Source organism: Drosophila sulfurigaster, chromosome X (assembly GCF_023558435.1).
Source record: "Drosophila sulfurigaster albostrigata strain 15112-1811.04 chromosome X, ASM2355843v2, whole genome shotgun sequence".
Taxonomy (NCBI): Eukaryota; Metazoa; Arthropoda; class Insecta; order Diptera; family Drosophilidae; genus Drosophila; species Drosophila sulfurigaster.
Window position 1 is genome coordinate 20,752,513 of NC_084885.1, and position 23,572 is coordinate 20,776,084.

Sequence of the window (23,572 nt, forward strand, 5' to 3'; positions counted from 1 at the left end):
CCTTTACGTCAGTCAGTTGGTTGGGCAGAGACAACAGCAGCCACCCACTCAGTAGGGTCACCTACCAAATGTAAGGCTGGCTCTTTCCCTCGAATATGGAAAGAACATACCTGATGTATCTAGTTTTTAGCTTAAATGCAATATGTTTGTGTGTGTGTGTATATTTGTAGTTGTAAAATCTAATTTGCTAATACCCCTTTTGTAATATTGCGTAGCCGACGGCTTAGACACAGGAAAGATTGAGAGCTTTTTGTTGTTGCTTTTGTTTTTGCATGCGCTTTGGCACTTTCTCGCGCGCTATTTGTCAGGCTGATCAAATCTTAAGGGCTGTTCCGCAATGCATTAGCCTGTATGTGCAATAACGTATCATCATTGCGACAGAAGCTTATTGTGGTTTATTTCTATGTATGTATATGGGCATTATGGTTTATTTATATATGTATATATTAAATAAATTAATGCTGTTGAGAGCTAAACATAATGTTTAATAAATAAATATTTTGTTTAAAATAAACGTAGCTACGTATATTGAGATTTTCTGTCGATTTTGGCACTTTTTACAAAGTTCTTAAAACTAACATCATTAATCATTCAAACTTCATGTATTATTTTATTTAAAAAAAAAAATCGAAAACATTGATGATTTGTTTCTTTTATGTGGGAAACAACGAATTGCAATTAAAAGAACTTTGAGGAAGCAATAGCTTTTATGTTATGTTGTTTGCTGCTCTTACTACGTTTGTGGCAACAGTTTACTGGAATGTCCAAAGAGAGTGCACTTTCGCTCTCTCTGTGTTTATCTCTCTCCTGTACTATAGCTTGTTGTTGGCGCTTCAGCTGCTGTTGCCTGCTGCTTCTTTGCTGTCTCTGCTTCGTTTTCGTTTTCAGTTGAAAAGCGAACGCGGACGTGTGTCGGTCGTCGCTGCCGTCGCTCGCTACGCCTACGCTCTCGTTTTCTGTTTGTCCGTCTTGTGATTGCAAAAATTAAAAAAAAAAAAAGCAAGCAGCAAGCATCAGCCCAAAGGCAAGAAATTTAACAACAAATTTTCTTTTTCACGCGTATGTGTGTGAGTGTGTTTGTACATATATTTTTGCTAACCAAAGCGTGAAAAAATAGTTTTAATAAAAAAAAAACGCAAATTGCTAAAAAATTTGTTTTCTTTTTTTTTCGGTGTTGTTTTTGTTATTGTTATTAATCGTGCACAGCTGCTGGAAATATACATAGAAACATATATATGTGAGTTTTCTTCGTACATATCCTAAAACACACATTAATATACATACTGTGTGTGAGTGTGATTTGTTTTTTTTGTTGTTGGCTGCAAAATTGTTGCAAGAAAATTGATAAATGCGCAAAACACAGTCTAAGGATAACGGCATTCTCTACTTGTGTGTGTGTCTGTGTGCGTAAACGTAAATGCGTAAGCTCTGCTGCAGAGCAGAGCCTGGACTAGAGCTTTGCCCTCCATCTCTCTTTCACTCACACTTACGCTGAGTCTCTCCAGCTGCCAAGGTTTCTATTCGCAGCAAAAGAAATAACAACTACTCGTTGCACTCATACATTTGTAATTCATGCGTACGCACATACACATTTGTCTACTTGTGTTTGTGTTGTGTGAGTGTGATAAGCATTTTTCTTCAGCTGCATTTTTTTTCTTATTTTTTTGGTAGCTTTTCACAAAGTTCTTCTCGCCAAATTGGATTTTCCTTGCGTGACTAGGCCAACCTTTTTTTTTGTTGTTTGCGTGTGATTTTTTTTTTGGCTCCCTAATGTGAAATATTCACTTCCCCTTGTTGTAACATTGAAATGTTCTCTGGTGTCAGTGATTTTTATTTTTTGTTGTTTTTTTTATTATGTTTTTTACAGCAGTGTTTTTTTTTGTTTTTGTGGTTGGCTGATTTGAGCCTAGGGCTAAAATACTTTAAAGAGACTGCGTGCAAAGTGCGCGCGCATTGGCTTCGCTTTGGTAATTTGTTGTTGTTGTTGGTTTTGTTGTTGGCTGCTGCTATATTTATAAATTATTAATAAACATAAAGCGGCGCCACAGGTGTGCACAGAGAGCAAGCAGCGCTCGACCCCAACAAATAACACTCACCTTCACGCTGCTACGCTTATATGACTGTGCACGTGTGAGTGTGTGTGTGTGTGTGTATGTGATGCTCTTCTCAGTTTGTTAGCCCTTTGTACCTTGTACCGACTAGCGACATCACTAGTGCATTTGTGTATAGTCCTGGTCAATTGTCTACAAAGTGTATAATAGTTGGCGACTTCTGTATTGTCTGCTCTGTTATACTGCTCGGCATCTTGCACTTTGTCCTTCTCTCTCGCATTCTTTTCTCGCGCTCGCGCCCGCTTCTTAGAAAGCTTCTGATGATCGCACACATACGCAATACGTGTGTTTGCTAATTTTCTTCACATACGTTTATTGTTTTTGGGATTACTCACAACACTCGTACTATTTTTGTTGTTGTTGTCTCCCTTCTCTGCCTGTCTTCGCGTTGCTTCCGGGGCTTTCACGTTCAATTATTTCTGCTTGAATGGTCAGCAGCAGAGGCAGTGACGTTGACAGCGGCAGCGACGCTTTTTATTATTACCATTTTTCTTTTGGCTTAAATGTGTGCTGCTTTTTTCGTATATATGTACATATATGTATTTACATTTGTTTGATTGTATGTGAGTATGTGTGTGCAATTACTGTAGCAATTTATTCATCAAGCTGCAAAGCGTGCAAACAATAACACACACATACACACAGAAATCAGCAAACATGAACTATTATACAAAGTATAACAGTAGCATAGCAAAAGCAGCTCTTGTTTGTGCAAATTGGTTGCTCTTCTTCTTCTTTGGCTGCTGCTGCTGCTTCTTCTTCTTAGTCTATGCCTATAAGCGCATTACGTGCATTGTATTCTTCTTGTTGTTGTCCATTTTACCGTCACTATGCAAACTTTTTTTGTCACACAAGTTTCAGTTTTCTGCTGTTTACCTCTCTCTCTCTCTCTTTCTCTCGTACTGTGCCGTCACAGACCCAACCCCTTGACACAAGCTTGATCGTCATAAACACAAACTGCAAAATGACAGACAGGCTATAAACACGACCCGCGTTCATGTTACGTGCAAAGTGCACAGATTTAAACACAATACATGGACACACACACACACAAGCAAACAGATGTACTTACATATGCATATGTATGTATTTTTTTCGTTTCGCTTATAACTGTGTGTTTCTGTGGACAATTCATATTTACCATGTTATAAGTACTTTGAGATAAATTTGTGGAAATTGGATTTCACTTAAAAGTCGAGCACAATGTGACACTTTTTTTTTCTTTCTGTGTTTACACTGTAGTAAAAAGCCTAGGCAGCGTTATCTCTCAATGTCAGATTTGTTATTTATTTTGTGCGAAGATCTTAAGATCTTAATAGATCCATATCGTTAAAGCTGAGTGCTTATAGTTCGCAATGTCATCCATAATCGTTGTTTTTTTTTTATCTATAAGATTCGTGTAGCTGAAGAGTTCTATAGTCATCCATAGTCGTTGTTTCTTATTCGTATCTACATCATCCATCTTATTAGATTCATATGTTTAAGATTAAATAGTTCTTTAGTCATCCATAGCATGATTTTTAGAATCTTAATCTTTGTTTTGCTAAATTGTAGAAATTATTTCAGAAATACTGTTGTATGGTAAAAAATGCGTACTGCAATAAATGTTGGCTAACAATCTGCTTTGTTTATCAATATACCAAATATAGCCTTCGGTATATCTTAGTATTTTTGAGGTATATTAATTCGGTATATTTCAAGAATATTACACTAATATACCAAATATAGCCTATGGTATATTTTAGAGGTATATTAATTCGGTATATTTCAAGAATATTAAATATACCAAATATAGCCCTCGGTATTTTTTTGTATTTTTGAGGTATATTAATTCGGTATATTTCAAGAATATTACAATACTGTTTTGCTCTTCTTCACAATGGGCAGCGTATATCTTCCATATACAGAAGACTTGATTTTGATAAATGATAAAATGTCCCAAGTTGAAGAGTAAAGATCACATAGAAACTTTCGCCTTCAATATAAATTCAATTGGATAATCTACATTCTGAAAAGATTAATTGGATAAGTACTTGTTTATAAACCATTTGTCTTTTTCAATTCCTCAATTATTGCCCTAATTTAATGATTTGTTAGTTAATTGAAAGAAAAGTGTTTTTTTTTTTCTAAATTTTTATTTATGGGTAAATTTAAAAGCTAAGTTATTACAATATGCGTGCTTAATTCTTATGAAACGCATTAAAAGTTTATTCCAATTTGCAGGGCTTTAGTTAATGAGCTCTGAATGATTTGATTACTCGTATTTAAATGTCAACTTAAAATAGCTTTCATCACAATGCGTTGAGTTGTCGCTAAATGATTGTAATCATTTGCCTTTTGTCGAGCGAATGTCACTTAAGCAAATGTCATCATCTCGCAATTACCGTGCACATCTTGGGTAACTATACATATAGTATAGTATATCCATCCATTTATAGTATATTTCTATCAAGCATGAGTATGGAAATGCCATGTAACATATTTGTATTTTCTTTGCTTCTCTCTCTCTATCTCTTGGTTTCCACTTTGCCATTGTTGTCCGCCCATAATTATTGATTACTGCTTTTGTGCCTCTTGCTGCAGCACTATTATTAAGTGGGCATAAATCCAACAAACACATCGCCAAACGGATGAGTGTGGCATGATCAAATGGGTTGGGTTGGGTTATGTTGTGGGTGCAGAGAATGGAATGGAATGGAATGGAATGGGATGACATGGCAAGGGCAACATTGTCAATCATGAAATCCCATTAATTAAGTTCCAATTGCTAAGCAGCAAAAGTGGCCCACTGGACAAGGCTATGTCCATTAAGTAGATAGACCTAGTTTCATTCTACCTTCACAACAGAAGCACGCCTCGTGTGCATGTGCACTCAATTTATGTTATGGGTTATGGGTCGCATAGTTTTTATTATGGAATATTTATGCATCATTTGGATAGAATTTCGATATTTGCATCACCTGAAATTCAAATGATTGATTGTTCATTTGATTGAATAATAGATTTTAAATAGTTTTTAAGCTAGGTTTCCTTTACATTTTTAATAAATACTTCATTTGGTATTTATTGAAATGAGTATTTTTTCAAATAGTAAATATATGTCTATTTCAAAGCTATAAACTCGGATTATAATGATTACAGTCTTTATGAGTCCTAAATTTAGATGAGATCTGAATGAAAAATTGATAATCTGGCATATTTTGTTCTATATGGTATATTTGGAATGTTGTAGTATATAGTTTTTGATATATTTTTCTTACGGTTTATTTTAACTGTATCGTAGAAAGATCATTCTTCACTATTGCATCCAAACAAAATATACTGCAACCTCGTACAAACGTAATTTCAAAGTTTCAATCTCAATTTTCATATTATACAATAGTAATTACAGTCTTTATAAGTCCTATCAGGATAGAAAACTTAAAATTTATTCTAGAAATAATTTCATATATGCTTTGCTTGACAATCTAGTATATTTTGGTGTCTATGGTATTTTTTGAATATTTATATACTACTATCTTTAAATATATTTTAGTATTTTTTACTGTACTGTCTCTATGAGTCCTAAGTTGAGATTAGAATGAAGAACTTAAAATTCATCTTACAAACTGGTATATTTTATTCCTTATGGTATATTCCGAATGTAGTAGTATATATTTTTTACTTTACTTTCATTTTATCGTACACAAATACTGTAATTACGTATTTTACATTCTCTAGAGCCTCGATTACAATGAGAATAATGAGAAAAGAAAGAATATACAACGCAAAAAAAAAAATGCTTTTACTAAGCTGCATCAACAATTTATCGCAGATAAAATGATAAGATTAAAACGACAAAAAGTCTGTCGAGAAAGGTGTTAGTTGCGCCTGGGGAACATCATGCACTAGACTTTTAATCAAACATCAGTTACATATAGAGGTTACACACCTGCCTTTGCTCCCACAGGTCAGTTTTGCAGATACGAGTTACGACTTTGCTCTGAATTACGGTTACATTCCCCACCTGCTGATGTCTGCCACTGTTAGACAACACTTCAGAAGGCTTAATTTATGGTTCTGCTTAAAAGCCAGGCAAGGTCACAATAATCCTTTACGCTCAGAAATTGAGATATGAGCTTATAAGCTACGAGTGGTAATTGTAGAACTATATTAGACAAACGCAACAACGTTGCAACGTTGTTTATATATAAATAGAAAAATATTCAATATATACAAAATATGTTTATGCACCCCATAAAGATGTATAAGTTTCATATATTTTTGTGTGTAATAAAATGAAATATTACATTTTTATTGCATTTTCTTGGAAAACAGAAGAAGAAAATGAAAACTAAAGCAAAGCAAATGCTGCAACTACATACAGCAAAGCACTCGACAAGTTTTGCAACAAAACAAGTTGCATAAAGTGCGACACCAATGCCACAATAAATTGCGCTCATACGCTTACAATTCCCAAATGCCTGAATCGTGACCTCGTTGGATGCGCTTCGCTTCAGTTTGAAGTCAGTCGTTAGCGCACTATTAAGGGAGCCATTATATTATATTTTTCTACACACATATAAAAATCTATTAAAGCTGATTAGTTGTTAACCTCTATTTAAAGTTGCCACACACCAAATAATTGAATTCAGGTCTGTTGTTGATTTTGTTGAAATATTTCTTCAATTGCAATGAGATCAATATTAAATTTATGTTAATTGTAATTGAATAATTGCAGTTAATGGTTGAGCTTTATGGCGTTTACTTTTAAGTGTTTCCCAATTTTAAAACTATACTTAGAAAATTAATAGTCGTAGTTAAGTGACATCAACTGTAGAAATTATATTTTTACGAGTTTTAAGACCCTTTACTTTTAAAAAATTGAAAAGGGGTTTATTATGCTTCTGAAATTTATATTTTGCGTGACTACAAAAATACATGTTTTTCTCCTTTACTTTTTTTTAATCAAGTGTAAGTTACAATTGAAATGAAAAGATGTTAAATTAAAGGGTTCTGTGCTGTCAATATGATTCTAGTTTTCTTACTTGTTTGGGCATGAATGAGCAAAAATAGAACACTTGTTTTTTTTTGCTCTTTAAAAACTAGTTATTTTCAAGCATTTGTTTTTAAATAAAAATTTTCGTCATAAAATGTAAAAAATAAAAATAAGTTGTTGTTTAAGCTTGCCAATAAGTAAGTTAAGCAATAAATGTCACTTTATTTTTAATCTGTAATTTTTGCAAATTTGTTAGAAAAACTTGTTATTTGCAAGCACTTTTTAAAATTGATATAAATGATTATTTCTTGGTGAAAATCTGTTATAAAATGAACATGGAAAATAACTGACAAATATAGAAATGAGGATATTTTGTTTAAGTTTGCACTAAATAATATTAGCAAAATATCAGACTTTTTATTGCCTTATAATTTTTTGAAATTATTTGTGAAAACTTGTTATTTGATTGAATTTTTTAAAATAGTTCTAAATGAATATTTATACGTGAAAATTTAAAAAACAAATTAAGTTTGTTAATAAGTAAATTGAGCAAAAAATGATGCTTCATTATTTATTTATAATAAAAACTTGTTAAAACTTTTAAAATGATTCTAAGTGAATGTTTATAGATGAAAATCAGGCATTGAAATGAACATGTAATAATAAAAGTAATAATAAAGTTCTTACTTGTTTGTGTTTGCCAAAAAGTTAATTAAGCATTGGTTATTTTTTTTTGTTTTATAATGCTTGCGAATTTGTAAAAATTAATAAAAATGAATATTGAAAGGTGAAAATTAGTCATAAAATGTAACATGTTATTATAACATATAATAATAATAATAATAATAAAATAAGGTGTTCTTTATAATGGTTGCAAATTTGTAACAAATATTACAATTGAATATTGAAAAGTGAAAATTAGTCATAAAATGTAACATGTAATAATAACTAACGTCACTAACAATGTGTGTTATAATAGCTAACGTTTTTAGTAGCACATTGTGGTGATCAAATAAATCGCAATGCTTGTCTAGATGTTTATCTTTATGGAGCTTGTGTTGGAGGAGCGTTTTAATTAAAATGCTCCATTAAATGCAATGCTAAACATGTTGTAGTTCGATTAGAGGAATTATCGTGTCGATCGGCTTATTTCGTCAGTCAATTGACGAATCGATTGCAATGCAAATTCGAATTCCGATAGATAAACATATTGCAGACAACCGAATGCTTATTCATTTGCTTTCTTTCTCTGTCTAGCTCTCTCTCTCTTTCTCGCTTGTTGAGGTCAATTGCAGATTTGAGTGCGAGGAAAATTGCTTTGGGTTCAGGGTGTTTGTTGTGTTTTTTTTTTGGTTTTGTTATTTCGGTGTTATTGTCCAGTTTGCTGCTGTTGTCAGCAGTCAACAATAAATCCAATTAGCAAAGCGGTTCAAGGTAACAGCAAAAATTATGCACGATAAACCAAATTCGTTTGCTTGCTCGTTGTTGTAGTTGTTGTTGTTGTTGTAGTTGTTGTTCCCGATGTTGTTCTCGTTAAGAAATGTAAGCCGAGTCGACCTTATCGGACATTTTCATTTCATTTTTATTCTGGGGTACTTATTGTCGACATCGTCATAGTTGTCGCTTGCTGTTCTCGTTGTTGTGTCTAATTGACAGCTTGAGTGCCTGTCTGGTGACAGTCAGTCAGTCAGTCAGTCAGTCAGTCAGTCAGTCACCATGTCAGCCTTGTTTCCCCTTGTTTAGTTCAGAGTTTTTGTCCCCTGGCGAATCAATAAACGTACCGAAACGGTAATTTACATTTTAGAGCTCGCTCCATGAAGCACACACACACACACACACAATTTATACGGAAGCCATAGCAACTAACTAAGCCAAGCCAAGTCAAGTAACCCCAACCTCAATCTCAATCCCAATCCTGCAATCCCCTCATCCCCAAAGCCCCTCATCCACCTCCCTTCCCTCTCTCTCTCTCCACATTCCCGTAGAAGGCAGTCCAAAAATTTTAATCCAACCTTGCCACATTTGCAGGTCATAGACGCCACCGACGCGCACCGCAGCCATGCGCATCAGAAGCAGCAGCGGCAACAACATCAGCCAGAACAACAACAGCAACAACAACAGCAACAATCGATGATTGCCTAAGAGTAAGCTATAAAGATAGAATGAGCGATTGCAGGAAGTGAGAAGTTGAAGAAGTTGCGAAGCGAGAAGGAGTTACACTAAGCTAAAGCTGAAGCTGAACCTAAAGCCCGCCGTAATATAACCAAAGACGCCAAAGACCAATTTAAAAATAATAATAAACACCAACCGACTCCATAATGCTGATCAAGGAGTACCGCATACCTTTGCCCCTCACCGTTGAGGAGTATCGCATTGCCCAACTGTACATGATAGCGGTGAGTTCCCAGCTAATGATGAATGCAAGAGTTTAGCAGAACAATGAATGAAATCCATGTTTAATCATATACAAAGCATTCTTATTGATAATTCAGCCATATCTCGCTTAATGGCCTTAAACTGAGGTCGCCAAGTGAAGTTTTCTTTAAAGAACTAGTTTTATTTAAGTTATTCTTCTTTTACTAGTATTTTTGTATGTTCAGTGAGATAAATATGCCGTTAAGTGTACCTTGACTAAATATAATGTGGCTGTTATGTGCGAATTACATTAGACTGATGCCGCTAAGCGAAGTTTTCTTTAAGTATTTGGCTTCTTTTAATTTATTCGTGTTTTACTATTATTTTTGTTTGTTAAGTGAGGTGAATATGCCATTAAGTGTACCTTAACTAAATATAATGTGGCTGTTATGTGCAAATTATATTAGACTGAGGCCGCTAAGCGAAGTTTCCATTAAAAATTTATCTTATTTTAATGTATGCTTGTTTAACTATTACTTTCGTTTGTTAAGTGATAAGATAAGATAAGATAAATATGCCGCTAAGTGTATTTCAGCTAAATATAATGAGGGTTAAGTGCAAATAACATTAAATGAAGCGGCCATTAAGTGAAGACAATTAAAAACAGTTGCATGCATTTTTTCTCATATATTTTCTTTTTGGTGTAGTTCTAACTAGCAAATAGAACCACTAAGTCTGAGGCCGCTAAGCGAGATTCTCTCTTATTACTATTATTTAATTTAAATGTGATAAATATGTCACAAACGAATTTCAACAAAGTTTCTGTTAAGTGCACATAATGCAAAGTGAGGTTTAGCTGTATATCAAATTCTGACATACTTTTAAAGTCACAAAAATTCACCGCCATTGCTTCTAATTAAATAAAATTCACTAACTCTAGTTCAAACAATCAAAAGCAAATTCCAATTAAAACCAAACGATGTTGATTGATGAAATTCAATAATTTACCAATTTCCTAGCAATGTGTAAATTCGCAATCTATCAAAAACAATTCTAGAAAAACTGAAAATATAAATTAAGCAGCATTGAATTTGTATACACAATTATGCAAATGTGTTCTAGTTAAATAATTTATTCTTAGCCAGGCTAATTCTATTTACTTAATGCTTTGCATCTGATTAAACTACAAAATGAAATACAAAAATGTAGTGGAAAAAATGAGAGCAAAAAAAACTATAGACAAAAATTGTATCTATAAAAATTGCTTGTGTGTGTTAAACTGTTTCCTGTCTGCAATAAAAAAAAAACAAATAAAAAGCAAACAAACTATTCGAATAATAAATCTATTTTTAATCGAAACAGAAAAAGAGCCGCGAGGAGAGTCATGGCGAAGGTAGCGGCGTTGAGATTATTATCAATGAACCATATAAAGATGGACCCGGCGGCAATGGACAGTATACGAAAAAAATCTATCATGTCGGCAGTCATTTACCCGGCTGGATTAAAAGTAAGTTGCAACATTTTAAAAGCCATCTTAATAACAATTGTCAGACGCATTGGAATATAGTAATTACATAGAGAAAGGAATGAGAAAACTAAGAGCATGAAAAATGTATATTATATACTTAAAAGACTTGCTCCTAATATTCTTATTATATAATATATTCTTAATTTTGAAGAATAAATTATAATTATTAATGTAGTAATTGATGTAAATCTGTAACATAATATTTAATTTAATAATATCAGAAATGAATGAACATATGTTTGATTCATATCCAACTAATTTATTTGATAATGAGTCGAAAAAGAAGAAGGAGGCATCTCCGTTCCTATAAAGTGAATATATTCTTGATCAGCCGAGACGATATAGCCACGTCTGAGATATAATTTTGTCTGGCAATCTGGTATATTTTAAAATATGGTATATAAATATACCAAATATAGATTTTTGTTTATTTTAAGAATAACACTGCACTGTTTTGCTTTTATTTTAAATGGGTAGCAGGTTTTTCACAGTCGAGCACACTCGTCTGTACCTTTCTTACTTGTTTTATTTAGAATTAGTAGATATCTCATATTAATTACGAGAGTAATATTTCAAGACTAATTCGAATTAGGTGTCAGTTTCCAGTTTATACTTTATGTGTTTGGAATTGACGTCAGCTTTTCTTGGTTATAATAGCATTCTAAGTAAAAGTGATATGTTTACATTTTTCGTTGGTAAATAAAGTTGTAATTAATTAAATCGACATCATCACCACGTTGTAGGTCTGCTGCCCAAAAGCGCGCTAACCGTGGAGGAGGAAGCCTGGAATGCTTATCCGTATACACGCACTCGTTATACCTGCCCATTTGTGGAGAAATTTTCGCTGGACATTGAGACGTATTATCATCCCGACAATGGCTATCAGGATAATGTGTTTCAGCTGTCGGGCAGTGATCTACGCAATCGCGTTGTAGGTGAGTAAAACATTATCTCTGATTCGTTTTCAAATTCGAATTAACAATTCTGTTTTGTAGATGTGATTGACATTGTCAAGGATCAGCTATGGGGCGGAGATTATGTGAAGGAAGAGGATCCCAAGCATTTCGTATCGGACAAGACGGGACGTGGTCCGCTCGGCGATGATTGGCTTGAGGAGTATTGGCGCGAAGTGAAGGGGAAGAAGCAGCCAACGCCACGGAATATGTCGCTAATGACCGCCTATAAGATATGCCGTGTCGAGTTTCGCTATTGGGGCATGCAAACCAAGCTGGAGAAGTTCATACACGATGTCGCGTTGCGCAAGACAATGCTACGCGCCCATCGTCAGGCCTGGGCGTGGCAGGACGAATGGCATGGCCTCACCATCGAGGACATACGCGAGCTTGAGTTGCAAACGCAGTTGGCGTTGGCCAAGAAAATGGGCAGTGGCGAGGAATGCAGTGATGGTAAGCAAATTAGACATATCCATTACATCGTTTTGCACTTAAGGGCCTAAGTGTAGGTAGTTGCACTTAGCTGCAGCTTGTCGCTTTTAAAGGTTATTTAAAAACAGTACAATAAAAGAATGAGCATAAGAAATCAGTAAATATTCTATTGCTTGACTTAAGAGCCAATAATGATTTTATTTAGTGGCAGATTTCACTCGCTTAACAGTCACTCAGATTTTACTAGTTAACTCACACAATAAGAATTAACTTGTTTACAGTTTTTTATAAAGTAAAGAAAACTAATTTATAAATGAATTTAAAGTGCACAAATATGCTGTAGACTTATAGCTTGGCTTTACTATGACATATTTATTTAGCAGCAGTTTAAACTTACTTTAGAGTCACAACTGAAAAACGACAAAATTGAAATTCTGCTTCTTTAGAGTATAACATTAAAGTAGAGAAAGAAATTGTGTTGCTATATGTAAGAAATTTTCGGCTTACAGCTGAAACTAGTTGACCCTTAAGTTAGTATACAAATTTATTTAGCGGCAGTTTAAATTTGTTTAAGAAGAAGCATAGAACATTGTAATTTTGTTTCTTTAGTATATAAAGTGTAAAATGGCAAGTAAAGAAAGAAATTCGGTTGCTACATTTGAGGAATTTTCTCTTAACAGCCAAAACTAGTTGGCACTTAAGTGAATTGTAGTCGTATTATTATTAGCTGCATCATTAGCATCTTCATTTTACACTCCTTTGCTCTCCGTTTACAGAAAGCACCTCTGAGCCGTATGTGAGCAGCGCCACAGTTGCCCCACAATTGGGTGAGCGAAAGAAATCTGCTCCGGCTGTGCCACCAATTGTCACCCAGCAACCGCCCAGCGCAGAGGCGAGCTCGGATGAGGATGATGACGACGATGATGAGGAGGATGAAAACGATGGAGTGGGCACTGGCGTTGAGCTGGGTGCCCAAAGCAGCAGCAATCAACGGTCTCGTTCCCAAAGCATTCAGTTGGCCAATAAAGCAAAGTTTGGCTCAAAGGGCGCTCTCCACTCGCCGGTGGGTTCGGCGCACAGTTTTGATCTGCAGGTGAGTGATGTGCGTTGCTTTTTTTTATCCACTGTCAACTGTCCGCTGCTGCTGCTTCTGCTTCTGATGTTGCTGTCCATTGTGCCCACTTTGATGTTGTTGTCTTTGTTGTGCTTTGTCTTTGTCCATTGTCCATTGTCCATTTGCAAATTGCGTTCTATTTGTTGTTGCTTCAGTTTATTCTGCGGGTCGGAAACAAAACCAAATACAGAAGAAGAAAAAAAAAACAATGCAAGCAAAGCTGAAGCAATTGCTTATACAATCTTATCTCTTATCAAATAAATAACTTCAAGTAATCAAAATATCTTTAACCTCAGCATTTATGCACACAAATCTATTCATTGTGTTTGTAATGTCATTTTACGAGTCAGAGTTTACTAACATTTCAAATTGAAGATTGTAAATATTCAAAAAATAACATCGTGGGATCATAGGATTCAACTTTATTCTTTAATCAATTTGTTGATCAACTTTGTTTTTATTTTTTTTACGTTGGAGTTGTTTTGTACAATTCAATTTGTAAAAGTTTGTCATATACGATTATCAGATTATATATGTGAAACCGATCATAGCGAAAGATTTTGCAGATCCATTTTTTTCGCTATTCAAACTTAAGAATTTCCTATCGATAGTCAGTGTGGTATTTTATTGATTTCTTCTGGGAAATTGTGAAAAATAATACTCGCCATTTTATTTGAGTTGAGTTTATAATATTTGTAATTGTTTGTGTATTGTCCCTGAGCCGAGAACTAATCTTTGATTTGCTCTTGTCATACAAAAACAAATCGAAACAACCAAAAAATCACAACACATCTCGATAATGATTAAACGATAATCGATAACTGATTACTGAAAAACGAAATCGAAACTGAACCGAACCGATCCAAATCGATCCTGAGCAGCCCACAAAACCGCATGCAAAGACAGCGCCACGCCGACATGTAAGTTTCACTTTTCCAGCCTTCAGATCCTCCTGCTCCGACTCCAGTTCCTATTTAGTTATAGAATACCTGAGAAGATAGCAGCCCAACACATGAAAATATGTTTATTAACTCTCTGTGTATGATATTTAGCAAATTCATTAAATACATTCTTTTCTAACCTCCCCCTTAGGTGGCCAACTGGCGCATGGAACGTCTTGAGGTTGACTCCAAGTCCAATTCAGATGAGGAGTTCTTCGATTGTCTGGGTAAGTTTTACCAAATAGTTTTTGCAATAACTTGCGAATAATGGAAATTCCCTTCGCACAGACACAAATGAGACAAATTCCCTGGCCAAATGGAGTTCACTGGAGCTGCTTGGCGAAGGAGACGACAGTCCGCCTCCGCATGGTGGCAGCTCGAGCGGCAGCGGTGGAGGCGGCGGTGCCAGTGGACGGCATAAGCAGGACGATAGCATATTCAATCAGGACTTTCTAATGCGTGTCGCATCGGAGCGCGGCAATAAGCGACAGCTGCGCTCCTCGGCGAGCATCGATCGCAGTCACGACTCATCGCCCCCAGGATCGCCGAGTACACCCTCTTGCCCCACCACCATACTGGTGATGGTGGTGCATGCCGGCAGCGTGCTGGACGCGGCCAGTGAATTGACCGCCAAGAAATCGGATGTAACCACATTCCGTGGCTCATTCGAGGCCGTTATGCGTCAGCATTATCCCAACCTGCTGACGCATATGACGATCAAAATGGTGCCGTGTCCATCGATATGCACCGATGCCCTTGGCATCCTCTCCAGCCTCAGTCCGTACTCGTTTGATGCCTCACCATCGGCCGCCGATATACCCAACATAGCGGATGTACCCATCGGTGCCATTCCGTTGCTGGCTGTGGCATCGCCCGAATTCCAGGAGACGGTCAACAAAACGGTGGCCGCTGCCAATATTGTGTATCATGAGTTCCTCAAATCGGAGGAGGGTCACGGCTTCTCCGGCCAAATTGTCATGCTGGGCGATTCGATGGGTTCGCTGCTCGCCTACGAGGCGCTTTGTCGCGGCAATGGCAGCGCCACACAGCCGAATACATCGTCCAACCAATCACAGACACCAGCGACGGGTGCGGGTGGCGATGGCAGTTGCCGCATGTCACGCATGGACGATGATGAGCGTTTTATTGATTCCGATTTGGATGCCAAACGTTTGTTGGTCGCCCCATCGCCGCGACGTCGTCGCTCCAGTTCGTCGAGTGATTCGCGTGCCACGAAATTGGATTTCGAAGTCAGTGATTTCTTTATGTTTGGCTCACCGTTGTCCGTGGTGTTGGCCGCACGTAAATTGCACGATGCCAAGGCGGCGCTGGCACGTCCCAATTGCCATCAGGTGTACAATCTGTTCCATCCAACCGATCCAATTGCCTCGCGTCTCGAGCCGTTGCTCAGTGCTCGCTTCTCCATATTGTCGCCGGTGAATGTGCCGCGCTATGCCAAATATCCGTTGGGCAATGGACAGCCCCTGCATTTATGTGAGTAGCAGAGCATAGCATAGATTAAAGAAAGCAGGCAATAACTATTTCACTCTCTCTTTATCTATCTCTGTCTCTTTCATTGTGATGTAGTGGAGGTCATACAATCGCATCCGCAGCATTTCAATGATGGCAATAATCTGTTGGCTGGCAGACGTTTATCCGATGCCTCCATGCAGAGCACCATCTCTGGTCTTATCGAGAATGTCTCGCTCAGCACGATACACTCATGTAAGTTGCATATCTCGCTTAGTGGCCACACTCTAAATACAGAAATTCACTTAGTGGCAAATTAGTGTTTGCATTACTTTTAACAAACTAAAGTAAAAATGAAAATGATGGCAAAAGAAAAAGTATTTGCATATAATGGCATTAGTTGTGGCCCTTAAGTGAGATACCAGTATACCGTTTATTAACAAACATTCATCGCTTACAGTGCAAAACAAATGGTGGGGCACCAAGCGCTTGGACTATGCGCTCTACTGTCCAGAGGGTTTGAGCAACTTCCCTGCACACGCATTGCCGCATTTGTTCCATGCCAGCTACTGGGAGAGTCCCGATGTGATTGCCTTTATACTGCGACAAATTGGTAAATTCGAGGGCATACCGTTCGTGGGCTCCAACGATGACAAGGACAATGCCTCGTTTCATCCGGGACAACCGCGCGAAAAGTGGATCAAGAAGCGCACGTCGGTTAAACTGAAGAATGTGGCTGCGAATCATCGGGCCAACGATGTGATTGTGCAAGAGGGGCGTGAGCAGCGTTTGAATGCGCGCTTCATGTACGGCCCGTTGGATATGATAACGTTGCATGGGGAGCGGGTGGATGTGCATATTATGAAGGATCCGCCGGCGGGTGAATGGACATTCCTAACCACCGAAATGACCGACAAGAATGGACGCATCTCGTACAGTATACCCGATCAATTGTCACTTGGTTATGGCATCTATCCGGTCAAGATGGTGGTGCGTGGCGATCACACCTCTGTCGATTGTTATATGGCCGTGGTGCCGCCAATGACGGAATGTGTTGTATTCAGCATCGATGGTTCCTTCACCGCATCCATGTCGGTGACCGGACGTGATCCGAAAGTCCGTGCCGGTGCCGTCGACGTCTGTCGCCATTGGCAAGAGTTGGGCTATTTGCTCATCTATATCACGGGTCGACCCGATATGCAGCAACAGCGTGTCGTCTCGTGGCTGAGTCAGCATAACTTTCCACACGGTCTTATCTCGTTCGCCGATGGTTTATCCACCGATCCGTTGGGTCACAAGACCGCCTATCTCAATAATCTCGTGCAAAATCATGGAATCTCAATTACCGCCGCCTATGGCAGTAGCAAGGATATTAGTGTGTACACCAATGTGGGCATGCGACACGAACAAATCTTTATTGTTGGCAAGGTAAGTATACAAAAAAAAAACGTTAAAAATAAAAAAAAGTGGGTATAGGTAAATGTATAGTGTAGGGACCGCAAATAATAATTACGATCAGAACAGTGCGATATTATTGTAAAAATATACCAAATTAATATATTGACATATGCCGAGAAGTATATTTGGTATATCGATAAACTACTACATTAAAGAAATATAGTATACACTTTCAAAAACATCAGAAGAGTGTGATATTATTTTTAAAATATGTCAAAAATTGTATACTGAAATATACCGCAATATATATTTGGTATATTTATACTCTACTTCATTCGAAATATACTACAGAGCATAAAATATATCATTTTATCACGACGAGTGGAAAAAACTACATTTTTTCTTGTCGAGTCAAAAGCAGAAAAAACTTTAACTTGTATTTTCTTGTAGGTAATATATCAAAATTGAAAATAAATATGGATTTTTATAATTAAAATCTACTTCAAATATCTCAATAGAAGATTGCAGACAAAAATAACATACAGAATTTTACTGAAATATACCAAAACATATATTTGGTATATTGCAAAGTATTCTATTGAGCATAAAATATATCAAACTAACCTATTTTCATTTTTGTGTAAATAAAATTGAAAAAATAAAAATTTAAGTTGATGTTTATAATTTAAGTCTATTTCAAATACCTTAATCAAATCAGAAGTACTTACATTTATGTATATTATCTATTATCTTCACAATTCTTATTTCGTAATAAGAAAAATAATATAATGTGCACAACTTCTCACATATCTTGTACATTTATTTATTTTTTTAATTACCTTATTCGCAATATTTATTAATTATTTTTTTCTTTTCATTCACAGGTCAGCAAGAAATTGCAATCGAATGCAACGGTGCTGACCGAGGGCTATGCCGCTCATTTGGCCGGTCTCCAGGCAGTTGGTGGCTCTCGGCCGGCAAAGGGCAATGCACGCATGGTCATACCTCGAGGTTGCTTCAATCTGCCCGGGCAATCCGCGAATCCGAGGCGCAGAAGGTAGGTGACCCAAAAAAGACAAAAAAGAAAAACAAAATCGAAGGCACAACGAAGGCGATAGCTTAAGCTAGTGCTGGAGATGGACAAGAGTTGTTCATCTTTGTCTCACTCTGACTCTCTCTCTATCTCACACACTGTATATTGTACATATGTATGTGTATGTGTATGTATATGTATATGCATTAGTGTTAATAGGTAAATGATGTAAAAACCGTGTATTGCAATGTTATACTATATTCTAAGTTCTCTGGTGTTTTATGCCTCTTACATTTTAAGTTTCTCTTCATTTTTATTGTGTATTCTAATTTGAATTTGATTTGATCAGCTTATTCTAATATTTATTTAATTTTCTATATATGTTTGTTGGTTGAATTTATTGTATTGTATTTGTCTTGCTGATGTCGCATGCCCTCCTCGCCCTCGTCCACGCCCATCGCTCCCATGTGTCGTGCATAACCCGAAAAACATCCTAATACATACTTAATCCATGTCCGAACATATTTGTAACTAGCTCATTGAGCTCAAATACTTTCTCCGTCTGTCTCTTTGGCATTACCTAATCATGCAATGCATCCGTATTTCCTTACAAACTTCACCATCCCCACCATCCCCCAAAAACACCATCCCGATGGCCGATTTCCGATCAGCAGTAGTGCCTTTGAGGTGCCTCTGCCCGTCACACCAATCAACGGCAGCCTGGGACAACTGAACGAGTGCAATGAGATTGAGATTAACCATGAGGATGCCTAGGATTCCTACAACTGAATGGCTGAATCTTCCCCCCGTCCGTAATTCCCCCAACTCCACCAAAAATATAAAAAAACAAAAAAAAAATCAGCAGACACATCAGCATCTTTTTTTTTTCTTGTTTGCCTAGTCGACCAAATGAGTTACTGTTTTGTAGTACTTATTTAAATGTATCCCAAATTATTGGTTTATTGATTTTAGATCTTAAGTTTTGTGAACAATTTCCTAAGTAATAATGCCGTATTATCGTATTATATATATACACTATACTATATATTTGTATGTATCCTAAGTTATAGTTACGAAAATGTAATTTGTTAGTGCTTTTATAGTTTGTATTGCAAATTCATGTATTATTATTTACGATTGATATTATTGATATTGTAAAAATCCCAACGAAGAACTAAAACAGGAAAAGATCAAATCTAGCCAAAAAGCAACAAACACACGTTATACGACGAGTATTAAACATACATACTATATACATATATACGCATATACCCGATGTAGTAAATACATATGTATATAACTATATGTTATATACATATCAATAAAATAAAACGCTTTAACTAGTCGTACTATAAAACTAGAGTGATCATATGTATTTATTAGAGACAAAACAAAAACAACAACAACAACAAAATACATACTGTCATACTATATGATTTATAATGTTACGATTTCGAATTGTATCTTTTCATTGTTTGATCTTTGATTTTGATAACGACGCTTAAACCGCTTACCGCCCACACGTCACGCCTACTTTCCCGTACCGTGTTGATGCGATCCATATTCAATCAATCAACCGAACACACACTCACCTACACGCACTCAATCACGCTCAATCACGCATCAATCGACAAAAAACAATCTATCCAACAAAATCAAATCAAAAGGCTGCATGAACAAGCAACGAATGAAGTTTAAAACGTTTACCAACACTGTAGTTGTTATGCAAGAGCGTAAATTACATTAGACATCAACAACAACAACAACTACTACTACTACTACTATAAATATACAACGAACACGACAAAAACAAAAACAAAACAAAACAAAAAAGAGAGAGAGAGATCGCAAATTGGTGTTTAGTGTTCAAAAGTTATTGATATTCATTTCAGTTGGATTATGTTGAATTGATTTTGCTGGTGTTATGTTTAAGTGCAATTTTAGCTGAGCATTTATCGATATCAGCAAGTTATCGAGATTTGCTTTTTACTTTCAGTTTGATTTGTTCGTTATGTTTAGTTTTATGCAATTTAGCTGAGCATTTTCTTGATTCGGTGTTGTGCAAAATAAGAAAACAAAAACAAAACAAAACAAAAAACGGCATTTGATTGGAGCAAAATGCGCCATCAACTGACATCTCAACCTTAACTCTGTCTCTTTTTTCAACCAAAAACAAACGAAAAACTTTATTCTCTTACAAAAAAAAAAAAACATTAAAACATTGAAAAATCTACAAAACAACAAATCAAAAACACAAAACACACTCACACATTAATACCACCATCAACTTGACATCGCAGCAATGAGACGGGCCTATCATCGCCAATACGAAGTGGATACCTGAAGCGCAAAACCTACTTAAGCCATCACTAGAATCCCGATTTGGAGAGTGGCAATGATTTGTTTAGTTAAAGAAATCGAGCAACCATCGAGAAACTCCATAAATATCTCTAATAGTACACACATAGATATCCACCATCTAACAAGTGCTTCGATCCTGTGTAGCTGAGACATGCAACAATACCAACAATAAATCATCTAATAATAATCTTAATCAGTTCGTGGATCCTCGATCAGCATTAGTTGCAGTTTAACACCACCAACCAAACAACCAAACAACCAACCAACAACAGCAAAAGCAACAAAACAACCGAACACATCTCAGCATCGATGCTCCCCATAAACTACATCTGTGTATATACATAAAAAAAATATATATATATATTATGCGCGATATATAGCAAAATTATCTGGTGTATATAAAAATAAACAAATGCAAAGAAACAAAACAAAAAAAAACTTTAATTCAATTGTACAACATATTAATAAAGTCAAATGTGTCACGCGGTGAGTAGAAAATGATTTGCATTTTTTTACGACGCTGTTCCAAGTTCCGTTTTCGCATTAATTCCGCTCGATTCAGAATATAATAAATGCTCATAACGTAAAATCTGAAATAATTTCCGAATATAGTAAATGCTTATAAATGATAAACAGAGGAATTATTACAAATCTGTAAACTAACTTTTTTAAAAATATAAGTTTACTAAAATAATTGAATATACAAATTTTAAAATCGCCCAAAATTCCTTTGCTTTAATTTTCATGAACCAAAGTTAAGTTTAACTAGTATTTACCCATAAGCGCTGAGAGTTATTTCTAAAACGGAACACGGATCTAATTTATATGAATTTCTGAATCACTGAATCTACATTTTATTAAATTAATTATTTATTAAATTAACTAAAAATTATTTCATCTTTTTCTCAGGTACCTGGAAAGAAAGACTGTTTCCTCCTGTTGTTTGATGGTTTTCCAAACCACTTAAAGAAAAAAAAATACAAATCACAAAATAAAAAACACTAAAATCTAAAAAAAAAACTTAAATGGAAAATGAATTCATAATTTAAAGGCAAACAAAAAATTAAAAGCACAAACAAATAATGTGCTATATATTGTATAACAAAATCATTAAAAAAAAAGAAAACTATACACATACTACTCAGTCTATGAAACCGTTTAACATACATATACAAAACGAACAAAGTTCAGTAAAATGAGGTTATTACTAAAGGTCAAAGAACAACTGTGGAGATAATTAGAAGTACCGTAAATGGAGATAAGATAATCATTCTATTTTTGAAAGATCTCCAATGAAGAAACCACTTACACAATTATGGCTGGCACGAACGAATAAATAATAATATTGCGTCGGGCGACAAGGTAAAAAGCGTTGCAAAATCAAATGGCAAATTCAATGCATTTCTTGAACAAAAACAAAAAACAAAAAAATATAATAATAATTATACTAATTACACAAATAATAATACTATTTAAATGAAATTGCTTTCGTAAGCGAATTAAATGGGGCAATTTTGAATTTCACATTCAATAATTGGAATTTTGGAGCCCCACAAATATAATAAAAATAAAAGTTAATTGAAAATAAAAAAACTCTACTTATATGTGTCTCGTATGTGTGTGTAAAGTTATAAACTTATTCCAAGTGAAAAATAAAACAATCTGATTCTAATTCTAGTCCTAAGGGAATCCCCGTAAGAAATCTCTATAATTGTGATAGTCTTTCGCTACTAAGAATGCAAAAAAACCAAAAGTTATTGAAATCTATTCAAAACAAAATTGTTGTATGTTATGGCAGACAAAATTGTTTTTTTTTTTTTATGTAAAGCGAAAAATATTTACATACTTTATAAAAAGAGTAGAAGAAACACCCGAAAAAAAAAAAAAAAAACTGAAAAATGTTTGTAACTAAGTTTTGAATGTAACATACTCGTACTATATTCAGTTCGATTCGTTCGAGTTCTGTAGATGTTAGTGTTATACAGTTACAAAATATATGTTACTGATATCTGTGTATGGTATATGTACCATATGTGACCTATCTATCCATAAACCGGAAATGAAAACTGCGCTCATTTGTGATAAACAATAATTGAGTACATTTGTAGTATGTAGAGAAATGCAAATCTTGATAAATAAAATAACAAACAAACAAACAAAAAAAGAAAATAATCAACAAAATCCTAAACTCAATGCGACCTGATAATGAACAAGAAATCCCTATTATATATACATATTTACTGTTATATATTCACAGACACATCTATACGCCTAACTAAAATTATGAACAGGCTGTCCACACAAGAGTTAACTGAACTTAAAATGCATATTTATTAGAACTAGAACTCGAAACTCACATGCTCTATTTTATAGTGCACTACTAGAAGATACCCTGTACCGCTATCTTTCTAATCTTCAAACTCTATATAAAAAACTCTTCTGGAAACATTGTTTCACTAAAAGATACCCGGTACCAATGGCGAAATATGCGATATCATTTAAAGTATTCATTTTGAATAAAGATAAATCTTACTGCTCTTGATTTGCACATTAATAAGAGCTAAGAAAGATTTTGGATTTTTTTTTTCTGTTTTAAGATATTTGCATTTTATTTGTTTCTAAGATCAATCTTAGCTCTTAATATAGTTGCTCATCCAGAGCTATAAGAATAACCTTTACTTATTGTTGAAATTGTTTTAATGAATGTTTTTTTCGCTATATGTAGAACAAAGAATGGGAAAGGGAACAAAGCTCGGTTTATTTCAAAGAAAACTAATCAGATAACAAAATTTCTCTGAAGTCGAATGCGATATTCGAAGTAAAAAAAACATAGGGTTCAACATTTTTGTTTATTTTTTTAATTGCTGATTAGGTTAATAAAAAAAAAAATAAAACATT

General features: G+C 35.3%; 1 protein-coding gene across 8 annotated transcripts; it reads left to right on the forward strand.

The window, feature by feature from the left end:
* The first annotated feature begins 895 nt into the window (after window positions 1-895).
* LOC133847298 (protein retinal degeneration B) lies at window positions 896-22,857 on the forward strand. 8 transcript variants are annotated; one of them, XR_009895156.1, is made up of 14 exons: window positions 898-1,237; window positions 9,118-9,485; window positions 10,807-10,951; window positions 11,716-11,907; window positions 11,968-12,378; window positions 13,134-13,450; window positions 14,353-14,391; window positions 14,564-14,639; window positions 14,701-15,906; window positions 16,000-16,137; window positions 16,343-17,310; window positions 18,165-18,337; window positions 20,614-21,160; window positions 21,584-22,857. XR_009895156.1 is itself a non-coding variant. In XM_062282252.1 (13 exons), exons 2-13 carry the CDS (start codon window positions 9,408-9,410, stop codon window positions 19,085-19,087), a joined length of 3,843 nt encoding a protein of 1,280 aa, XP_062138236.1. In that variant the 5' UTR covers window positions 896-1,237; window positions 9,118-9,407; the 3' UTR covers window positions 19,088-19,675. The 8 variants fall into 8 exon arrangements, 7 of the variants coding, with proteins under 7 accessions (XP_062138236.1, XP_062138239.1, XP_062138237.1 ...); XM_062282252.1 differs by lacking the exons at window positions 20,614-21,160; window positions 21,584-22,857 and adding an exon at window positions 18,988-19,675 and having other exon boundaries at window positions 896-1,237; XM_062282255.1 differs by lacking the exon at window positions 20,614-21,160.
* The last annotated feature ends 715 nt before the right edge of the window (window positions 22,858-23,572 follow it).

Coding starts and splice junctions, on each gene's coding strand:
- LOC133847298 (XM_062282252.1), top strand. CDS start 9,408: ATGCTGATCAAGGAGTACCGCATACCTTTGCCCCTCACCGTTGAGGAG. Junction 12,379..13,133: donor TGGCGAGGAATGCAGTGATG/GTAAGCAAATTA, acceptor CTCCGTTTACAG/AAAGCACCTCTGAGCCGTAT. Junction 14,640..14,700: donor GGAGTTCTTCGATTGTCTGG/GTAAGTTTTACC, acceptor CCCTTCGCACAG/ACACAAATGAGACAAATTCC.